The sequence below is a fragment of the Solea solea genome, chromosome 20, assembly GCF_958295425.1.
Source record: "Solea solea chromosome 20, fSolSol10.1, whole genome shotgun sequence".
NCBI lineage: Eukaryota > Metazoa > Chordata > Actinopteri > Pleuronectiformes > Soleidae > Solea > Solea solea.
The window spans coordinates 966,812-985,957 of NC_081153.1; the positions used below are offsets into that span (position 1 = coordinate 966,812).

At 40.6% G+C, this 19,146-nt stretch overlaps 2 protein-coding genes across 3 annotated transcripts; one reads left to right on the forward strand and one right to left on the reverse strand.

The window, feature by feature from the left end:
* The first annotated feature begins 2,090 nt into the window (after positions 1-2,090).
* On the forward strand, positions 2,091-7,445 carry LOC131447039 (uncharacterized). The gene is made up of 6 exons (XM_058618499.1): positions 2,091-3,022; positions 4,815-5,038; positions 5,357-5,547; positions 5,669-5,759; positions 6,263-6,435; positions 7,185-7,445. The coding sequence occupies exons 1-6, from the start codon at positions 2,933-2,935 to the stop codon at positions 7,361-7,363; spliced, it is 948 nt and encodes a 315-aa protein (XP_058474482.1). The 5' UTR covers positions 2,091-2,932; the 3' UTR covers positions 7,364-7,445.
* A 2,610-nt stretch (positions 7,446-10,055) lies between these two features.
* On the reverse strand, positions 10,056-18,739 carry kdf1b (keratinocyte differentiation factor 1b). Of its 2 annotated transcripts, XM_058618952.1 has the most exons (4): positions 18,437-18,728; positions 16,250-17,181; positions 14,216-14,302; positions 10,056-10,771 (listed from the first exon to the last, which is right to left on the reverse strand). In XM_058618952.1, the coding sequence occupies exons 2-4, from the start codon at positions 17,160-17,162 to the stop codon at positions 10,704-10,706; spliced, it is 1,068 nt and encodes a 355-aa protein (XP_058474935.1). In that variant the 5' UTR covers positions 17,163-17,181; positions 18,437-18,728; the 3' UTR covers positions 10,056-10,703. The 2 variants fall into 2 exon arrangements, with proteins under 2 accessions (XP_058474935.1, XP_058474936.1); XM_058618953.1 differs by lacking the exons at positions 10,056-10,771; positions 14,216-14,302 and adding an exon at positions 14,309-15,089 and having other exon boundaries at positions 18,437-18,739.
* Positions 18,740-19,146: the final 407 nt, after the last annotated feature.

Genomic DNA, 19,146 nt, shown 5'->3' on the forward strand with positions numbered 1-19,146 from the left:
GACCCTTTTAGATGACATCACCATGGCTTCCAGTTCCACTGTGAGGAACCTTGGAGTTACTTTTGACCAGGAAATGTCATTTGATTCACACATAAAACTCATTTCCAGAACAGCCTTCTTCCACCTGCGGAACATTATGAAAATTAGAAACATTCTGTCTTTACAGGATGCTGAAAAACTAGTTCATGCTTTTGTTACATCTAGATTAGATTACTGTAACTCCTTATTATCAGGATGTTCCAACAAGTCTGTTAGAACCCTTCAGTTCATTCAAAATGCTGCAGCACGAGTTCTGACAGGAACTAGAAAGAGAGACCATATAACTCCAGTGTTAGCTTCTCTACACTGGCTCCACCCACAGTTTAGAATTCAATTTAAAATCCTCCTCCTCACGTACAAAGCACTTAATGGTCAGGCCCCTTCATACCTGAAAGACCTAGTCTTACCTTATCCCTAACAGACCACTTAGGTCACAAAATACAGGTTTACTTGTGGTTCCCAGAGTCTGTAAGAGCAGAATGGGAGGCAGAGCCTTCAGTTACCAGGCTCCTCCTCTCCTGTGGAACCAGCTTCCAATGACAGTTCAGGAGGCGGAGCCTCTCTCTGTATTTAAAGTTAGACTTAAAACTTTCCTTTTTGATAAAGCTTATAGTTAGAGCTGGTTCAGGGAAACCTGGACCATCTCTTAGTTCTGCTGCTATAGACCTAGACTGCTGGGGGATTTTCCTGTGGTGCACGCACATTCACTCTCTCACACTCAGGGTATGAATATGACTTTTTATATGTCATTAACCTTGTCTCTTTCTCTCCCCAGTTTGTGACTTTCCTTCCTTCCCTCTCTCTCTCTCTGTATTCTCATCTTGCTCTATCTACTGAAGACCACAGACACATGTGTCCACTATCTACTGAAGACCAAAGACACTTGTGTCCACTATCTACTGAAGACCACAGACACTTGTGTCCACTATCTACTGAAGTCCACAGACACTTGTGTCCACTATCTACTGAAGACCACAGACACTTGTGTCTCCAGGTGTTTTGGGGGTCCATAGAGGGATCATTTATTTTGAACTATAATTCCACCCACACATCATAATGACATTCTGTAACTATTTAGGTCATCATACACTAGGTACACAGTCACATTTGTGTCATACAAGTGGTTGCTGACTTTTTGCATTATGTGAATGCAACGGGTCGGGAGAGGACCCACATGCAGCCCACGTAGGCAGTCGCTAATGACTTTTATTTTTCACCTTTTCAAAGACCGCACAATCATGTAAACTTGCTTTGTGGGGTGCAGCCAGTGATCCCTGTGGCTGAAGCAGCGAACAGACACTGAGGAGATAGCAGGAAAAGGACCTGAGGCTGAGCTGTTCATGGCTGCTTCACCAGCGTCTCCGGGTCTCCGGTTCTGGTCCTTCACAACCGTCGTTCTCTGCTCGGCACTCCATACTCTGCTGGTATGGGATGAAGGACGAGGCAAAGCCTGACCTAATGACTCTGGTGTTGCCCAACAAGCTAAGGGAGGAAGACAACAAAGCTTTAGGGATGGGCTACCTTGTGCAAGAAGACAAGGTCTTCGTAATGGCTTCTATTAACTTCTCTTAAAGAAGGAAAAAATGAGAACCGGGATTGACCTTAAAGGCGTACCAGTGCTTTGTGGCTCTCAGGGGCCACCCAAGGAAGCTTTGGTTTGGATCAAGGGACCAACTTCGTGGGCGCCAGGCCAGTGTTAAAGGAACTTTACGAATTCCTAAGCAACATTGACAAGGATCAAGTCCGGAAGAAAGCAGCAACTGCTGGGACAGACTGATGGAAAAAAATGGAGCAGCTGAAGCAGCAGTCCGTATACTTAAGAGCGGGTTGAGCAACATTGGGGTGGAAGGTAACCTGATAACACTGGAGTTCCAGACTCTCCTCTTCCTGGCAGCTAAGGCTGGTGGTTCTGTTACCTGTGGAGGAACAGGAATAGATTCCCCATCACGTGGTGTGTTTCGGGAAAGGATCAAGACCCCCCCTCCACCATCCTCCACGAGTGCGTCAGGACGTTGGTGGTGTGTTTCGGTAAAGGACGCCACTATGTCATTAAGGACAATGTGTTCATGGACAATGAAACCTTTACTATTTGTTATTCATATTGTGTATAACGCATGCATACCCAAGAATGTAGCTTTATGTACCCAGTTGTGGGTGAATGTTACATCTGAAAGGTAAAATTCTTAGTTAGTTGTCGTGGCCTACTTCATTCAGGAGTTTCAGGAGATTCAGGAGTAGGCCAAGTGGGAGATGAAGAACCTTCCAGCAGGTAAAACTATTCGTCTATTTATTGTTGTATGTGAGAGATATGATGTTTAAGATAACCTCCAGTCTGTGTGTTTGGAGCATGCACTGTTCTAATGAAAGGTCAGCTGGTTTCAAAGAATCAGATCATCAGAACCCGTACGACTGTCCGGACAACCAGAACAAGTACGGCGGGAACAACTCGAGTGTCTTTATGAAGATGAAGATTTATTCACACACACAGTTCGTACAAGTTCTGATGATTAGTAGTTAGACAGAGACACATAATGAAGGTTAACAGAAATAAAAGAGCTTTGATAGCAAAGCTATGACGACAAACTGCACTTTGATGACAAACTGCGCTTTGGTGACAAACAGTGCTTTGGTTAGAACAGCGCATGTTCCAAACACACACAGACTGGTGACAGTTTTGCCTGCTGGAAAGTTCTACATTGTCTTCCAGGAGAGTGGCGTATTTTTGCTGCAAACGTTCCCGTCATACGCAGTAGTAATCTGCCGTCAAATCGGCGCAAAATTGAGTTGATGGTTGTGAGTGCCAATTAACCTCCCCCGCTTTCTTCCCAATTCCCCCTGGCTGGATTTATCTTAGATATCTTATAACTGTAATTGTTGACTACAACTCGCTGAAATGGAGAAATTTGTTCTCTTTAGAGGAAGGAAGACAGTCATTCTTAAAATAGATGACATGTGCATCGACAGAATTGCCCGGATTTTCCAGGTAAGCCAATATTGCAAACTGTTGCCTCTGGTGGTTGCTAGCTTCATTTTTTCATCCAGGTGTCCTGTACAGTAAAGCAAATCTCTCGCTGGACTGAAGAACTAAACGTATGTTTAGTGCCTCATCTCAGTGGCTTCACTTCATATCTGTGTGTTAATATCTGAGGAAATGTGAATTTAAAGCCTGACATGTAGGCTTTGATAATTTCCTGATGTTATTTAATGAGAGATAGTGCCGTGAAGACCTGGTTTGGTAGAGTCCATGTTTATTATAATAAAAGTGCTGTGTGGAAATTCCACATGCCGCCTGAGGAGCCCTTCAGCTAACGGAGATAGCGCTACCATCGCTGGCCATAACCTTCATGTTACAAGGGTAGGAGTTGAAGGATGATGGGTTGTGGTCAAAATAAGAATAAGTGATCATCAACTGCCTACCCTGAAACCTATTACCTGACATCACGAACATACCTGTCAGGTTTTAGATGAACATTTTGTTGCATGGTTTTACCTGCCCTTTTGTTGTATTTCCTGCTTTTATTTTGATAGCGACTCCGGTATTGGCAGGAAGTTCTCGACTGCGCTAAAAAGGTAGTGAAAAAGACAGCAAAACGGTCAAATCAGAGCACAGAGAGAAATATTCAGTGTATTAGCAACCGCAGAAGAGGCAAAAGGTTTGTGAATGTTGTAAAACCTTGATGTTAACATATGAGTTGTATCCTGAATTAGTTTTGAACTGCAATACCTTGTAAATGATTTGTTTCAGTAAGTTAGTGTTGGCTTGATGTGATTACTGTGAGGGCGATTATAATACTATCATGGGAAGATACTACAGCTAACATACTTTGTACACAGCTCTGATGTTGCTTTTGGAATTTACAATAAATTTGAAATCAGTCAAGTGTCAGACCATCTTTGGGAGGGATATGCTACAATACTCAATGTAACTCTACAGTCCAGCAAGAGATTTACTACTTAAATAGTAATTGTGTGTAGTAGCAGCTTGTCATTAACATTTAGACTCATTGTATATTGTGGTTTAATTATGTCCACACATACAGGGGTAAGTTATAGATGTAAAGAACTATTGTTCCTTTCACAAAGCTCCAGCTTTAGTGTTCGGTTATGATGTTTGCATGTGGACAAAAGGTCAATCACACAGAGAAAGATAGGTGACAAAAACACTCGTGTATGTGTGGACATAGAGAAGGCTGCATTGGTAAATAAATCATCTTGGGGATTTAACTGCATATAATTATATATTAAAAAAATTAATTCATTAATAAACCACTGAGACATTGGAGTAAAGGGCAAAGTATAAATAGACACTGAGAAGAAACAACGTGTAAACGCATAAGAGCAATTCAATGATTTTGTTTAATATTATTGCAACAGGGTCACACGGTGGTGTAGTGGTTAGCACTCTCGCCTTGCAGCGAGAAGACCCGGGTTCGAGCCCCGGTTGGAACAAGGGCCTTTCTGCATGGAGTTTGCTTGTTCTCCCCGTGTGTGCGTGGGTTCTCTCCGGGTTCTCCGGCTTCCTCCCACAGTCCAAAAACATGCAATGTGGGGATTAGGTAAATTGGACACTCTAAATTGACCATAGGAGTGAGTGTGAGAGTGAATGGTTGTTTGTCTCTATCTGTGTGTGGCCCTGCGATGGACTGGCGAACTGTCCAGGGTGTACCCCGCCTATCGCCCGATGTAGCTGAGATTGGCACAGCACCCCCCACGACCCTCTGGCGGAGGATAAAGCGGTAGATGATGATGATTATTGCAACATTTCTGTCTCTTAGGTCACCACAGCTAGCCTGTACATCACTGATGCTTGCAATGTTGCCATCCTTCCCACTGATGGTGGCTGTTTCAGCTCCCTGGACCTCTCTGACTGTGCTCATTATGAGGTTCATGGGGAAGAAGCTCTGTCACGCCAGTCTGCTTTTCGTCATAGTCTGCCACCGTCGACTGCAAACACGGCTCAGCTGACGAGAGCGCTGAGCGCGCCCAGCTCGTTTCAAAGGTAACGAGGGGCGCATGTTATGTTGAGTTCAAATCTAAGTTAGAATGCTTAATAGTGCTCAAGTTTCCTCAAGTAGAGTCTCTGTTTAAGCGAACAGTAGACCAGTGTTTGTCATTCCTCTACCACTTGTTCCGCACATTTTAGGTCTCTCCCTGTTCCAACACAGCTGTTTGAAATCATTTATCAGTTTATGAGTTATAAACTCCTGAAGCCGCTTCAGAACAAGCGGATCATTTGAATGAGGGCAGAACACGTGGTCCTCCAGGAGAAGCTACATGTTGCTAGCATAGTTTGCTCACTGTTCTTTGTGTATTACAGGTCAATCCACGTGTCAGACATAATGGATGGAAACCTTGTATCCATAAGGGTAGTTGTGGTGAGATTTGTGGACGCAGAGGCAACTGTATCAGTTATTGTTGAGAAAGTGAAGATGGCCATGGGAGACAGTGAAGACTACATTCTCACAGACACACTTGGTAATGAGATAGTCGAGTCTGATGGAACAACTGGTAAATAAAACAATGTTTTATTTAGTTTTCATTCGTGCCAAAAATGGTCTAGTAGTGGCAGCACAACGATGTCCCTTGTTAAATTATCTTTGTGTCTTTACTTTGCATTTCTCTCATGAAGGAGTTTTTTACTGGAAGCAGAATGCCAGAAGAATCCGAGCCATTGAACGTTCTGCCTTCAGGCAATGGCGTCGGAGAGGATCCAGAAGCAGGTGTTGTTTTACATAACAAAACAAATGTTTGACTGGAAAGGTTTGAACTGGTCCATCAACAGAAAGAATAAATGAATGTGTAAAGAAAGGCTAGTTAGGGGTTAGGTAACCCCTAACCGACTATCTCTGACGGTAACCCCTAACCCCTAACCCTAGGTAGCCATTTTGTGTACTGCATCACAAGCTCTGACTCTTTGGTCGACTTTTGAAGGGCAGCATGAGTCTGCCATGTGAGGGCTTCAGTCCCACCAGCACTGGGACCGGATTGTGCGTTTCTCAAACTGAGCCTGCATGGGCTGGGTCAACTAATGGTGTAAGAAGCCATCATCACCTTTAGTTCTATCAGTCAATCACTGAACATCGTTCCGAGAAATCAAAAATATTTTTCTTATTCATTGTCCAACATATAACTTGCTAGAGAACATGTATTTACACACTGCTAAATGTCATAAATGGCTGCAATGACTTGATCTGTTAACTTTTGTTTCTTTTTTTTAATGCAGAAATGAGCAATCTGAAGTCCTCTCACTGAGAGACATGGTGGAGGAGCTGCTGGATGCATCGCATGGCCTGGATGAAGTCACTCGGAAGATAACCGACTTCGTGGCTGCCAGCCGTGACGTGGTGTTACAAAACACAGAGATCAAACAGGCTTTCACCTGTTTGATCTGCAGAGGTAACTTTCCATCACGCATGTGTTCTGAATGTTGCTCGATGGAACAAAGAAAAATCAATATACAGTATTAGATTTAATGTTGGAACAATTGGTTTGAAAATATCTAATTTGACAATTCATAGAGACTATAACATTTTGACTTTAGGTATTTTTTTAATGGAGTTTGAAAGAAAATGAAACCATTTAAAACATTTGTTTTCATGCAGTAACATTAGAATGATATGTATATATATATATATATATGTATATATATATATATATATACATATATATATATATATCTATGTATTGCTTTAAAGGGTTACTCTACGATTACTCTGTTCAATCCTACATCTCGGTCATTTTCTGTTGGAACGTATGTTTGTGCCCTTATAAAATTTTACTTTCAAATTTGTTCAATATTTAAAAATGATAATAAAGTAAAAGTAAGGTTAAAAAGAGAATGCATAAATAACGTAAGCATTTCAATTAAGGCAAAGCAGTTCTCACTAAATGCAAAGTAAAATCATACATTGTTAGCTCTCTTTTAAACATATGAAGCGGGCTGGCTTCCCTGATTTCTAAAGGTAATTTGTTCAATAAAACAACAATCAAAAGACATCAAGTGAAAAGATAGAAATGTGTCCAGGACTCTGAACATCCAATGATTATCTCAGTTAGAGTGCATGCTTCAGAAACACAACCCAGAATATCAATCAGTAAATATTAACACATTTAGTTGTATGTTGTTGTTTTTTTGTGTTTTTAAGACACAATGACTGAGCCGATGTTTTCCTCCTGTTGCCGGAGCTTGGTGGGATGCAGGATGTGTGTCAAGGAGTGGGGGTACACCTCTAAACTGTGCTGCAAGTGCAGGGACGAAAAGCCTGTCTACACAGAGGTGGCTGGACTGTCTGCAGCACTGGCATGTCTGAAGTCCCGCCCCTAAAACTACGTTCACATGTCCTGTCAGTGAAAATGTTATGTGTTCTTGTTCAACTATAGAAATAAATGCTAAACTGTCAAATGTACAGATATGTCATTTTATTGTCGAGATTGCCAAGATATAATGTCTTGGCTGAATTTTGATTAGACATGAAAACAGTTTCTTTTTTAAGTCGACCATATCAGTAAGAATGAATCTCTAACCTGTATGCAGAGTGACAGACATGATCACAGCTGAGAGAGGCGACAGAGCTTCATTCTGAATGAGATCTACTGTGCAACAGTTGACCCTTCATATGACGCTCACTGTCCCTGCAGTTTATTCACTGCATAGATACTTCATCTATATTCTATAGATGTCTTGTTTCTGTCCAGCTCTCAGTGAAGCCACATTTCTGTTTGAGAAAATGAGTTTCACCAAACCTAAAGATCAGGTTTTCATGGGGCGACACCTGCTGGTCTTTTTTTCGTAATTACTCAGCTGCACATGAGAATGCATTATGTAATCAAACTCTGTTGCATTACTTTTTAACCACACACCACAGCAGATGACTTGAAAATCAATTAACCATTTAGTATAAGTGAGCACACATCCAAAGTCTGCAGGTGACAAACATTGAAACATTGTGTGGTATATTTGTTTGTCAGTAAGTTCAGTGAAACATGATGTCGAGCTGAATTCCCGTTTTTCACTTTTTGGCCAAAATTGAAAAAAAAACGAAAAAACGACTTTCTGCCTTTGTCAATTGTACCAGAAAAACAAATGGAACAAACGTACCTTGGTCCCATTGGGTCCGTGTACTTTGTGACCTTCGTTTTTTCGTTTGAATCAATTAACGAGAAAACGGAAAAATCTGTGTATCATTCGTTCATATTCAACTGAGATTCCAAAATCGAAATATGAAAAAACGGTTTGTTATTTCCTTATTTGTTTATGAATCTGATACCAAAAAAACTAATAACAGGTCATTTTTTGTACTTTGATTTATTGCTCAGATCAAAAATAGGAAATTAACCACGGAAAGATTTTGATATTTAATTTGTGAACCGGTGATTGTGATTGTCTTCTTCGTGTGTTGCACTTGGAAGTTTAACATTAGCCTTCAAAACCATACTGAGGATCAATCATGGAGAGTTTCACCTTGTTCAGAGGAAAGAAACGGGCGACTGTAAAGGAAGACAACATGGCGACCGAAAAAATCTGCAGGATCTTATTGTAGTCTCATCTAAAAATAAGTCTAATTTATTCTGTAAAATTGCACTGACGTAAGGTTAACTGTTAGCGATGTTATTTTATAGCAAACTTTACTAATGTTGAACTGAAGCCCTTTCTTGACTGTTTACATTTGAAAAGGTACCTGGCCCTGTGTCAGGTTCTCCTGATGCTGATCTGTGTGAGCGCTCGGTGCATAGAGCCTGGTGAAGGGTCTGCATTCATGGTGGACCTTCTGTCGACGTGATGACGATCGAAGCACAAACAGCCCAGGTGCTGAGTCAACCGATGTATGCTGGGTTGATGGATTTTGACTCAGTGCATGAGTTGCAGAAAAATAACCCAAATCCCATAAAAATAACTCATAAAACTCAAAAATAACTCATAATGCAAAGAACAAGTGAGGGAGTGCAAAGAACAAGTGAGGGAGCAAAGAACAAGTGAGGGAGCACAAAGAACAAATCAGGGAGTGCAAAGAACAAGTGAGGGAGCGCAAAGAACAAGTGAGGGAGCAAAGAACAATTGACGGAGCGCACAGAATAAGTGAGGGAGCGCAAAGAACAAGTGAGGGAGCACAAAGAACAAGTGAGGGAGCAAAGAACAAGTGAGGGAGCGCAACGAACAAATCAGGGAGCGCAAAGAACAAGTGAGGGAGTGCAAAGAACAAGTGAGGGATCACAAAGAACAAAACAGGGAGCGCAAAGAACAAGTGAGGGAGCGCAAAGAACAAGTGAGGGAGCAAAGAACAAGTGAGGGAGCACAAAGAACAAATCAGGGAGCGCAAAGAACAAAACAGGGAGCGCAAAGAACAAGTGAGGGAGTGCAAAAAATGAGTGAGGGAGTGCAAAGAATAAGTGAGGGAGCGCAAAGAATGAGTGAGGGAGCGCAAAGAATAAGTGAGGAAGCACAAAGAACAAATCAGGGAGCACAAAGAACAAATCAGGGAGCGCAAAGAACAAATCAGGGAGTGCAAAGAACAAGTGATGGAGCGCAAATAATAAGTGAGGGAGCAAAGAATGAGTGAGGGAGCGAAAAGAACAAGTGAGGGAGCACAAAGAACAAGTGAGGGAGCGCAAAGAACAAGTGAGGGAGCGCAAAGAACAAGTGAGGGAGCACAAAGAACAAGTGATGGAGCGCAAAGAATGAGTGAGGGAGCAAAGAACAAGTGAGAGAGCAAAGAATGAATGAGGGAGTGCAAAGAACAAGTGAGGGAGCGCAAAGAATGAGTGAGGGAGCAAAGACCAAGTAAGGGAGCGCAAAGAATGAGTGAGGGTGTGCAAAGAACAAATCATGGAGTGCAAAGAACAAGTGAGGGAGCACAAAGAACAAGCGAGGTAGCGCAAATAATAAATGAGGGAGTGCAAAGAACAAATCAGGGAGCGCAAATAATAAGTGAGGGAGTGCAAAGAACAAATCAGGGAGTGCTAAGAACAAGTGAGGGAGCGCAAAGTATGAGTAAACAATAAAATACAATATGTTTGAATGATTAAATTAATATTTTATTTGCTTTTTAAAAAGTGTCTTTGTGAAAAGTGTCGTTTGAAAACAAGCACGCTGCGTTCAGTGTGTTTGAACTTCATGAAACCACCTGAACCACAAAGCTCCTACGGTCACACAAATAATCAAAATAAATAAATTTCATTTTTAATACAACTGTAAACAGAACATATAAGTAAATATACATGCACAAATGTGAAATTTAACTGATTATGGATTTTCTTTCCCTCCTGTGGAGGATAAAGCGGTAGAGAATGGATGGGATGGATTTTCTTTATCCTTTGCATAATAAACAGCTCAATAATTTGAGATTCAGCTTTCATAAAAGATTCCTTCATGGAGGGGAGGTTAATTGTCATGTTCATTATAAATGAGCTGCTCGTGATACTGGCCTGTAAGACAAGCTCCAAATCAAATATACACATATTTTGAACCTGAGACCTGAGTTCACGTAAGTCCTTCAGACAATAGGAATGTTTTTTGTGTTACAGCAAAGCCATGGTCTTGACAGAGATACCATGGTACAGCTGGAGATTCCTGTGCAAGTCCGTCCCCGTTCAATGTCTCATATGTGACCTTGTGGATGCAGCATGTCAAATCTTTCAAGCATGGACTAATGGTGTGAAGCAGGTCCTCATGGTTTGACACCTGAAGAGTTAGTCTCTGTGTGGGACGCTGAGTAAGATGTTGGCGAGCTAGAACCTAAAAACAAACAAAAAACTGTTATTAGTCTTGAAACAGGAACCTCGGGGTGGGAATCATACGGTAAAACATGCAAAACATGGCTGTTTATGTGATAAATGATACTGTGAGGTAGTGTTGTAGTACTCGTTGTAGCCTCGGATTCGACTGCATTTTACTGGGTCTTGTCTCGGTCTCGGACAAAGCGGACACAGGATTTTATTTCAAGACCGGTCAAGACCACAACTGTGGATATCAATAAATTGTCTGTGCATTTTTGGATTAACTTGTTCATATCATTACTATGATTTTGCGTAAATCGTATTGTACAACCAATAACTTGACTCATTTATCATTTGAAATGTAGTCACCCCTCCCGCCCCCTTTTACACGCCCTCCACAAAAGTGTATGTGAGTGACAGGAGAAGAGGCCGTGAGAAGATGTCAGCCAACTCACCTATAATAAAATTTGGTTACCTGAACCACAAAGACTTTTTGTGCATAAATACCTCCAAAAGAAAGCACAGCGCAACGTGTAAATCCTGCAAAGCGACACTAACGGTCTTGGTCTTGTCTCGGTCTCGACCCCTCAAAGTCTTGGTCATGTCTTGGTCTCGATACGCTGTGGTCTTGGTCTCGACTTGGTCTCGACTTTAGGTGGTCTTGACTGCAACACTACTGTGAGGAGTGCTTGATAATTGTATCTCATGTCAGGATGATATATTGTGCTATTCTTACGGCAAATTGTGAAAGATGATGAGGTGAATATTTAAGGCAAAAGAACGTACACTTGCTGAAATGGAGCACCTCGTATAATCTTGCATCAACATATTTTATATATATACATATATATATATACATATACAGTATATGTATGTTGTATACAGTGGGTACGGAAAGTATTCAAACCCCTTTAAAGTTTTCACTCTTTGTTTCATTGCAGCCATTTGCTAAAATCAAAAAAAAATTTTCTCATTAATGTACACTCCACCACATCTTGACTGAAAAAAAACAGAAATGTAGAAATGTTGGCAAATTTATTGAAAAAGAAAAACTGAAATATCACATGGTCATAAGTATTCATCCTTTGCTTATTGAGTAGAAGCTCATTTTGAGCTAGTACAGCCATGAGTCTTCTTGGGAATGAAGCAACAAGTGTTTCACACCTGGATTTGGGGATCCTCTGCCATTCTTCCTTGCAGATCCTCTCCAGTTCTGTCAGGTTGGATGGTGAACGTTGGTGGACAGACATTTTCAGGTCTCTCGAGAGATGCTCAACTGGGTTTAGGTCAGGGCTCTGGCTGGGCCAGTCAAGAATGGTCAGAGTTGTTCCGAAGCCACTCCTTCGTTATTTTAGTTGTATGCTTAGGGTCATTGTCTTGTTAGAAGGTGAACCTTGGGCCCAGTCTGAGGTCCTGAGCACTCTGGAGGAGGTTTTCTTCCAGGATATCTCTGTACTTGTCCACATTCATCTATCCTTCAATTGTAACCAGTCGTCCTGTCCCTGCAGCTGAAAAACACCCCCATAGCATGATGCTGCCACCACCATGCTTCACTGTTGGGATTGTGTTGGGCAGGTGATGAGCAGTGCCTGGTTTTCTCCACACATACCGCTTAGAATTAACGCCGAAAAGTTCAATCTTGGTCTCATCAGACCAGAGAATCTTATTTCTCATAGTCTGGGAGTCCTTCATGTGTTTTTTGGCAAACTCTATGTGGGCTTTCATATGTCTTGCACTCAGGAGAGGCTTCTGTCGGGCCACTCTGCCATAAAGCCCCGACTGGTGGAGGGCTGCAGTGATAGTTGACTTTGTGGAACTTTCTCCCATCTCCCTACTGCATCTCTGGAGCTCAGCCACAGTGATCTTTGGGTTCTTCTTTACCTCTCTCACCAAGGCTCTTCTCCCACGATTGCTCAGTTTGGCTGGACGGCCAGGTCCAGGAAGAGTTCTGATCGTCCCAAACTTCTTCCATTTAAGGATTATGGAGGCCACTGTGCTCTTAGGAACCTTGAGTGCTGCAGAAATTCTTTTGTAACCTTGGCCAGATCTGTGCCTTGCCACAATTCTGTCTCTGAGCTCCTTGGGCAGTTCCTTCAACCTCATGATTCTCATTTGCTCTGACATGCACTGTGAGCTGTCTTATATAGACAGGTGTGTGTCCCTTTCCCGCTTCATCAGAAATGTAATCAGCCACAGCGTGCTTCCTTTTCAGATGCTCGTGCGTAATCGTGACTAGTCGCCTGATCTTGGCAGCCCTAGTACACACAGATTTATTTATTTTATGTGTGCACGGTCTATGTTTGTCTGCATCAACAGTGCCTTCACACATATGCAGATAATCCCTGGCATGTGGGCACCAACACTCCCCCATACCTATGCTGGTTTTTGCACCTTTCAATAGTCTGAACAGTGTTTTTCATCTTTGGCACATAGTAACTGACGTCTGTTTTTCACTTGGACTCATCTGACCATAGAACATCAGTTTTCATTGTCTGTCAGTCCATGTCCGATGAGTCTGCATCCAGAGAACTCAGCCACTGCACAAAACTGATATATAGCTACCTTTTTCCATAATACACTTTAAGTTGCATTCCTTGATGCACAGGTGGACTGGGTTAAATGACAATAACTTTCCAAGGAACTCCCAAGCTGTGCCTGTTACAGTAGCATGATGGTTTATCATATAATAATAATACGACCTAAGGGCTCAATGTTCATGCATATACAATGTTCAGCAATTTTCAGCCATGGCCTTCACACACAAAGACTCCTGAAGTCTTGGTAGATGGTAAAAGACATACATAGTTTTCTATCTTTCTCTGAGAAAAAGTCTTTTTTAAAAACTTTATTTCTTTCACAATATTTGCCACAAAATGATGAGCCACGACCCACCCTTGAAAAGACTACACCTTTGGTGGATGCTCCTTTTAAACCCAATTTGTAGTGTGTTGCAGTCAAACACTGGAAATCTTTTCCTTTTATTTGTGTCTGTTAAATAAAAGTGCCAAGTGATTCAACAAATTACACATTTTAGTTTTTAGTGCATTTTGAGAAACTGTCCCAACTTTCTGAGAATGGGGATTTCTATTTTCGGTCAAATGTTCCCGTACAGTTGTTTCAGTCCTGCATTTTATGCCTCTTCCTCTCTCTGGTTTGCTTCTTTTTGCATAATGTTTGCAGTCATGGAAGACAATTAAAGCAATGCTGCTTCCAGCTACTTTAAATTGTGTAGCATATGTATACTTGGGCCACACGGTGGGTGTGGTGGTTAGCACTCTTGCCTTTGCAGCAAGAAGGCTTTTGCCTGTTGCATATATAATTATATACTGTATATACTCTATATGTATATATCTATATAAATATATACATATATATATATGTACACATTAGGGCATTAAGTCGACAACTGTTAATGTTCTGGATGTATCAGTCATGTGTACAATAGTAAAGGCTACATTCTTACCTCCGTTGTTTCTCCACATCTCTCTTGCACACTTATCAGAGGAGGTCAGTTCTGATATTTGGATGTTTGGATTTGATTTGTAGTCATCTTAACGACAGAGTGAGAAACAAGATTAATGGTTACTCAGAAGCATAACAACAGTTCAACGTGATGTATCAACAAAGGCAACATGTTAATATTTACTTCCAGCTGTTTAGAATCATAATAGATTAGTTACACTGATTCTTTTGACGTCATGCTCGTAGCGATGTAACGATATGAAAATTTAATATCACGGTTATTGTGACCAAAATTATCACTGTTATCAATTTTATCATGGTATTGTTAGATGTGTTCAAAATGTTCAAAAAGTACTGAACACACACACTGAAATCTTTTAATCAAGTTTTATTTAAAAAAAGAATACTTTTCTTTACATTCACTGCTCAAGACTAGATGTAGTCTTACAGATTCAAGAACTGGTACAGAAAAGAAAACTCACTGTTTTATGTACCATAAGTAGAAATCATAGTGCATATGAAAGCAATACTGCCATTTCAAACAAAGTAATGTGGCAGAAACATTACAATAATAACATAAATAAATAAAAATAAATGTGAAAATTGTGCAAGATGGCACCTTGTGGCCATAAGAGGTAACTGCACTTTGGACATGTAGATAAATATACTTTTCTTCACATTCAGTGCTCATGTAGGAGATCTAGTCTCACACATGTCAGACGATCTATTACAGAAAGGACACTTTCAGTGTTTGTTGTACCTTAGGTACAAATCAAATGTGCACACACTAACATATTAAACAAAGTAATGTGGATGTATGATGTTGCTGTGGCAGCTGTAGCTGTAGCATTGGGGTTGCTTGCTGTACGCCCACTCTGTAAATAAGGGAAAAGCAAATGTGGTATTATTTTTTTATATTATATGATTATTATTATTATTATTATTAATGATCATCTGACTGATTGGCACGCGCGCGTACACACACACACAGATCCACACTCTGTGTCGGATAATAATTTAGTAGCAGCAGTCGTACACAGCATAAAAATAATAAAAATTCAAAAACAGAAACAAACACATTTTGCTCTGCTACAGTACGTGTCGTCTGCACAGGAACGTTTTACAGACAAACCATGACGTTTCCCACTATTCCGAAATCCCGTTTTTGTTGACTTACCTTACACTCGCTGAAAAGTTGTGGGTGCTGGTCACGGAGATGGCTCATCAAATTGGTGTTACCCCCCTTCGCAGAGATTTTTTTTTGGGTTGAATGTCTTCAATTATTTTACCGTCAACATCCTTTAAACTGGGGGGAAAATCTCTGGAGCGCAGGTGGCTTCAGCCGTGTTGTCACGGGACAGACAGTGCAAACTTCTGAGTGAGTGCCGTTCAGGTGCTGCTGCTTCTCCAGGAAATGAGCAGTATCACTGTGAGTTTTCCGGTAATCAATCACGGTTTTAACGATAATTAAAATTTGAAACGGTAGTACTAACCGTCGGGAATTTAACCGCGGTTTATCGTCATACCGGTAATCATTACATCCCTACATGCTCATGACTCTTCCAGTGCCGACACGTCACACATAGTATTATGTTAATGAATTATGTAAAGTTGTAATTTAGAGCTGAAACAATTACTCGATGAATCGATTATTAATCGATTACTAAAGGAATCGACAACTATTTTGATAATCGACTCATTGATTTGAAGCTTTTTTCATGATTAAATCAAGGTTTCTGATTGTTTCAGCTTCTTAAATGTGAGTGTTTTATTAATTTCTTTGCTCTGGAGAACATAGAAATCATTAAAAGTGAATCATTTTGGTTTGTGGACAAAACAAGACATTTGAGAACATTATCATTTCCAGGTTTGATGAACACTGATCAACATTTTTTTCATATATTTTATGGACCAAACGATTAATCGAGAAAATAATCGACAGATTAATCAATTGTGAAAATAATCGTTAGTTGCAGCTCTATAGTAATTTGTGTAATGTAAAGAAGGAATGTATAAAGAAGGAGTAGTGACTTACTGTTATTGCTGCATGAGAAGGAGTCGCTCTCCCTCATTGTCTCATTCCCACTGTCCGACAGCGTCCTCTCCGTCCTGGAAGGCACCGGCCTCCTCTTCATGCTCTTCCTGGTGCTGATGCGGATGATGCCTCGCACGAGCCGACACTCAGCTTCCTGCTCATCCATTCTGTGCTCCTCTGCCAGCGAATTGATGAGCTGATTAATGGCCTTGCTCTTCCTCAGAAACACAGAGTCTGAGGTGCACCTGGCCAACTCTTCAATCTGATATTCAGAGTAGAGCTCCAGGAGCTTCTTTGTAATTAGAGAGTCTACGTCCTCCTCGTCATCCTCCCAGTCATCAAATCGCATTGACTCATGCAAGGGTAGAGTGCTGTGCTGCGTCTGACCACCAGCCGGACGCACATATAATAGAGATTTGGTTTCTGCATCTAAATACTCCCTTGCAGTTTCAACTTTGACTCCAGCAATATGGACATCCCCGAGCCAGTATGTCTGATCCTCCTCTTCGTCATCTGCTGGGCTCATACTTTGGAGACTCACCTTCTCTGGTTTATCTGGAGAGCTCTCGTTTGACACCAGGCATGGAGCAAGACTGGAATGCTGGCAGACCCTGTACAGGCCACAGGTCAGCACATTGCACATGCACCTCCTGAAGCTTCTAAGGGAAGTGCAGGGATTGCAGGTTTGAGCCACAGGGGAATGGTCAGTCGTGGCATTCGTGAAACCAGTGGTCTCAGACTTCTTCACATTTTCATCCTTCATGAGAGTTTTGTGGACTGCCTTTAGCTCTTGAGTCAGCAGCCTGTCTTCCACCGGGTCCACACAGCGCTCTTCATACGACAACCTCTGGCTGCTGCTCTGGCTTGACCTGTGTCTATAGCTGCCAGGCCTTGGGCTGTTCTCACCAGACATGACTTACTGGCTTTAAGGTCTGCACAGATAGAAGAGAAAAAACAAACAGGTTCCTCTTAGATGCAACTACTAAGTAGGGCTGGGCAATAATATCTCAATATTTTTAGGCTATGTACCAATATATTAGTAATACTGCAAATATTTTCTTTTGAGAGGTTTGTGCATCTCAAAAGGACAGTGACAATATTACATATTATGAAAAATATCTACCATTTAAATGTTAACGTTAATTATCTGTATCACACACTTAGATTACATTTGATACTATTAATTTTAGATGATAACTAGCATTTTTCTTTGGCTTTTAAATGTTTAATAAATAATACTTGTTATACCATGAGTAAGAAACAATAAAATAGATGAAAATTATGCTGTAACACACATTATCAGCAGTAAATTTGAAAAAGGGTCATTAACAGTTTTCCAGTTTATGGATTTGTAATCAACATTTTATATTATAAATCAAATATTTGACAAATACCTCAGTAAACTGCAACAGCCTTTGAAACCAGGAGAATACTTTAAAGATAGGACACTATACAAAGTCTAAGATGACATCTGTCTCATGGCACAATTATAAAATATAATGTTGATATATTGCTCAGACCTATTGATAAGCAAATGTTGTAGTGACATCAATAAACAAACAACTGCTATCAAAGTGTGTTATGAATCCAAACTGTTGTCTGACAAGCACCTGAGGGCATTTGTCTTCAAAAACAAATGTGAAATTCTTCTCCCTGGGTGACAATGTACCAACTCCTTCTACAGAGAGTGTTATCATGGGGCTTCTAAACCTGAACGGTCACTATCTATTCATATAATAGTAAATAGTATAAAAGTGTGTGGCTATTACGTGAAAGCAAAACGCACCAAAGATAATTTCAAGTTTTGAATTTACTTTCTTATTTAAAAGTTGAGGGCATACAAAAACAGGAAAAAAATAAAAAAACATTGATAAGCTACAGCAGAATGCTTTAAAGTCATTGTGGCGGCCACAAATACAGTAAATGTTTTTGCATTAATAAATAGATGTTTAAATAACCAGACTGACTGACCACTGAGTGACATGACTGCTCCATGTTTGACACCATGCAGTTTACTAAAAACCACATACAAGAACACATGGACATATAGACATGACTTAATAGTTTCGCCCGTGTGAAGCCACATTAGGTCATTTACTTTGTGTAAAAGGATATTTTCACTTTCATGGCGCCCCGTCACTCCTGCTCTTTCCTCCATTAAAGGACTTACGAGTGTGGTTAACTTACAGCGTACACGGTTCGTCCACCGACTTCGGAATGATGTTGTTTTGTCTTACTTCTTCATTCAAATATAGGCTTTGAATGTCACATATGAACTCAGCTCCAACATTAACTTGCAAGTTTTCGCCCAAAATCCATATACTAGGACATCAAGGTGGAGGAAGCGCACCAGGTAGGTAGTTACAACAACAATTTATTATTCCGGTAATGACGCTGCAATAAAGTGCGACTATGAATTTCGTCAATAACAATTGTGCGTTTTCCGGCTCTCCGTGGAAAATAAAATGCCGTGGACTACAAATTAATTATATAAAACCTGTCAAGAAGGCCACAATAAAATAAAACATGACACATCATCCATTTTAAAAATGAGAAGTAAAAATGTATTCATTTTCTACACTTTTATTTTGAAATAATTTCCGGTCATATTGTTGACAGCCGCTCATTTACGTAAAGTTCGCAGTACTCAGGCGCTGGTTACCGGATATGTCACATTTAAACAAAAACAAAAAAAAACGCTTATGGATTGTTGACCATATTTAAACAAATTGAGAAATACAGAAATTAGTATTGATAGACATCATAAACACAAAAAATACAAATGTGTTTAATATGCTTACGAAGGCCATGACCATAACAATACTTTAATAGAGTTTCAAAGTAAAACCGGAAATCAATGTTTTCAGAGTGTTGAAGGTGATCATGTTTTGCTTCTT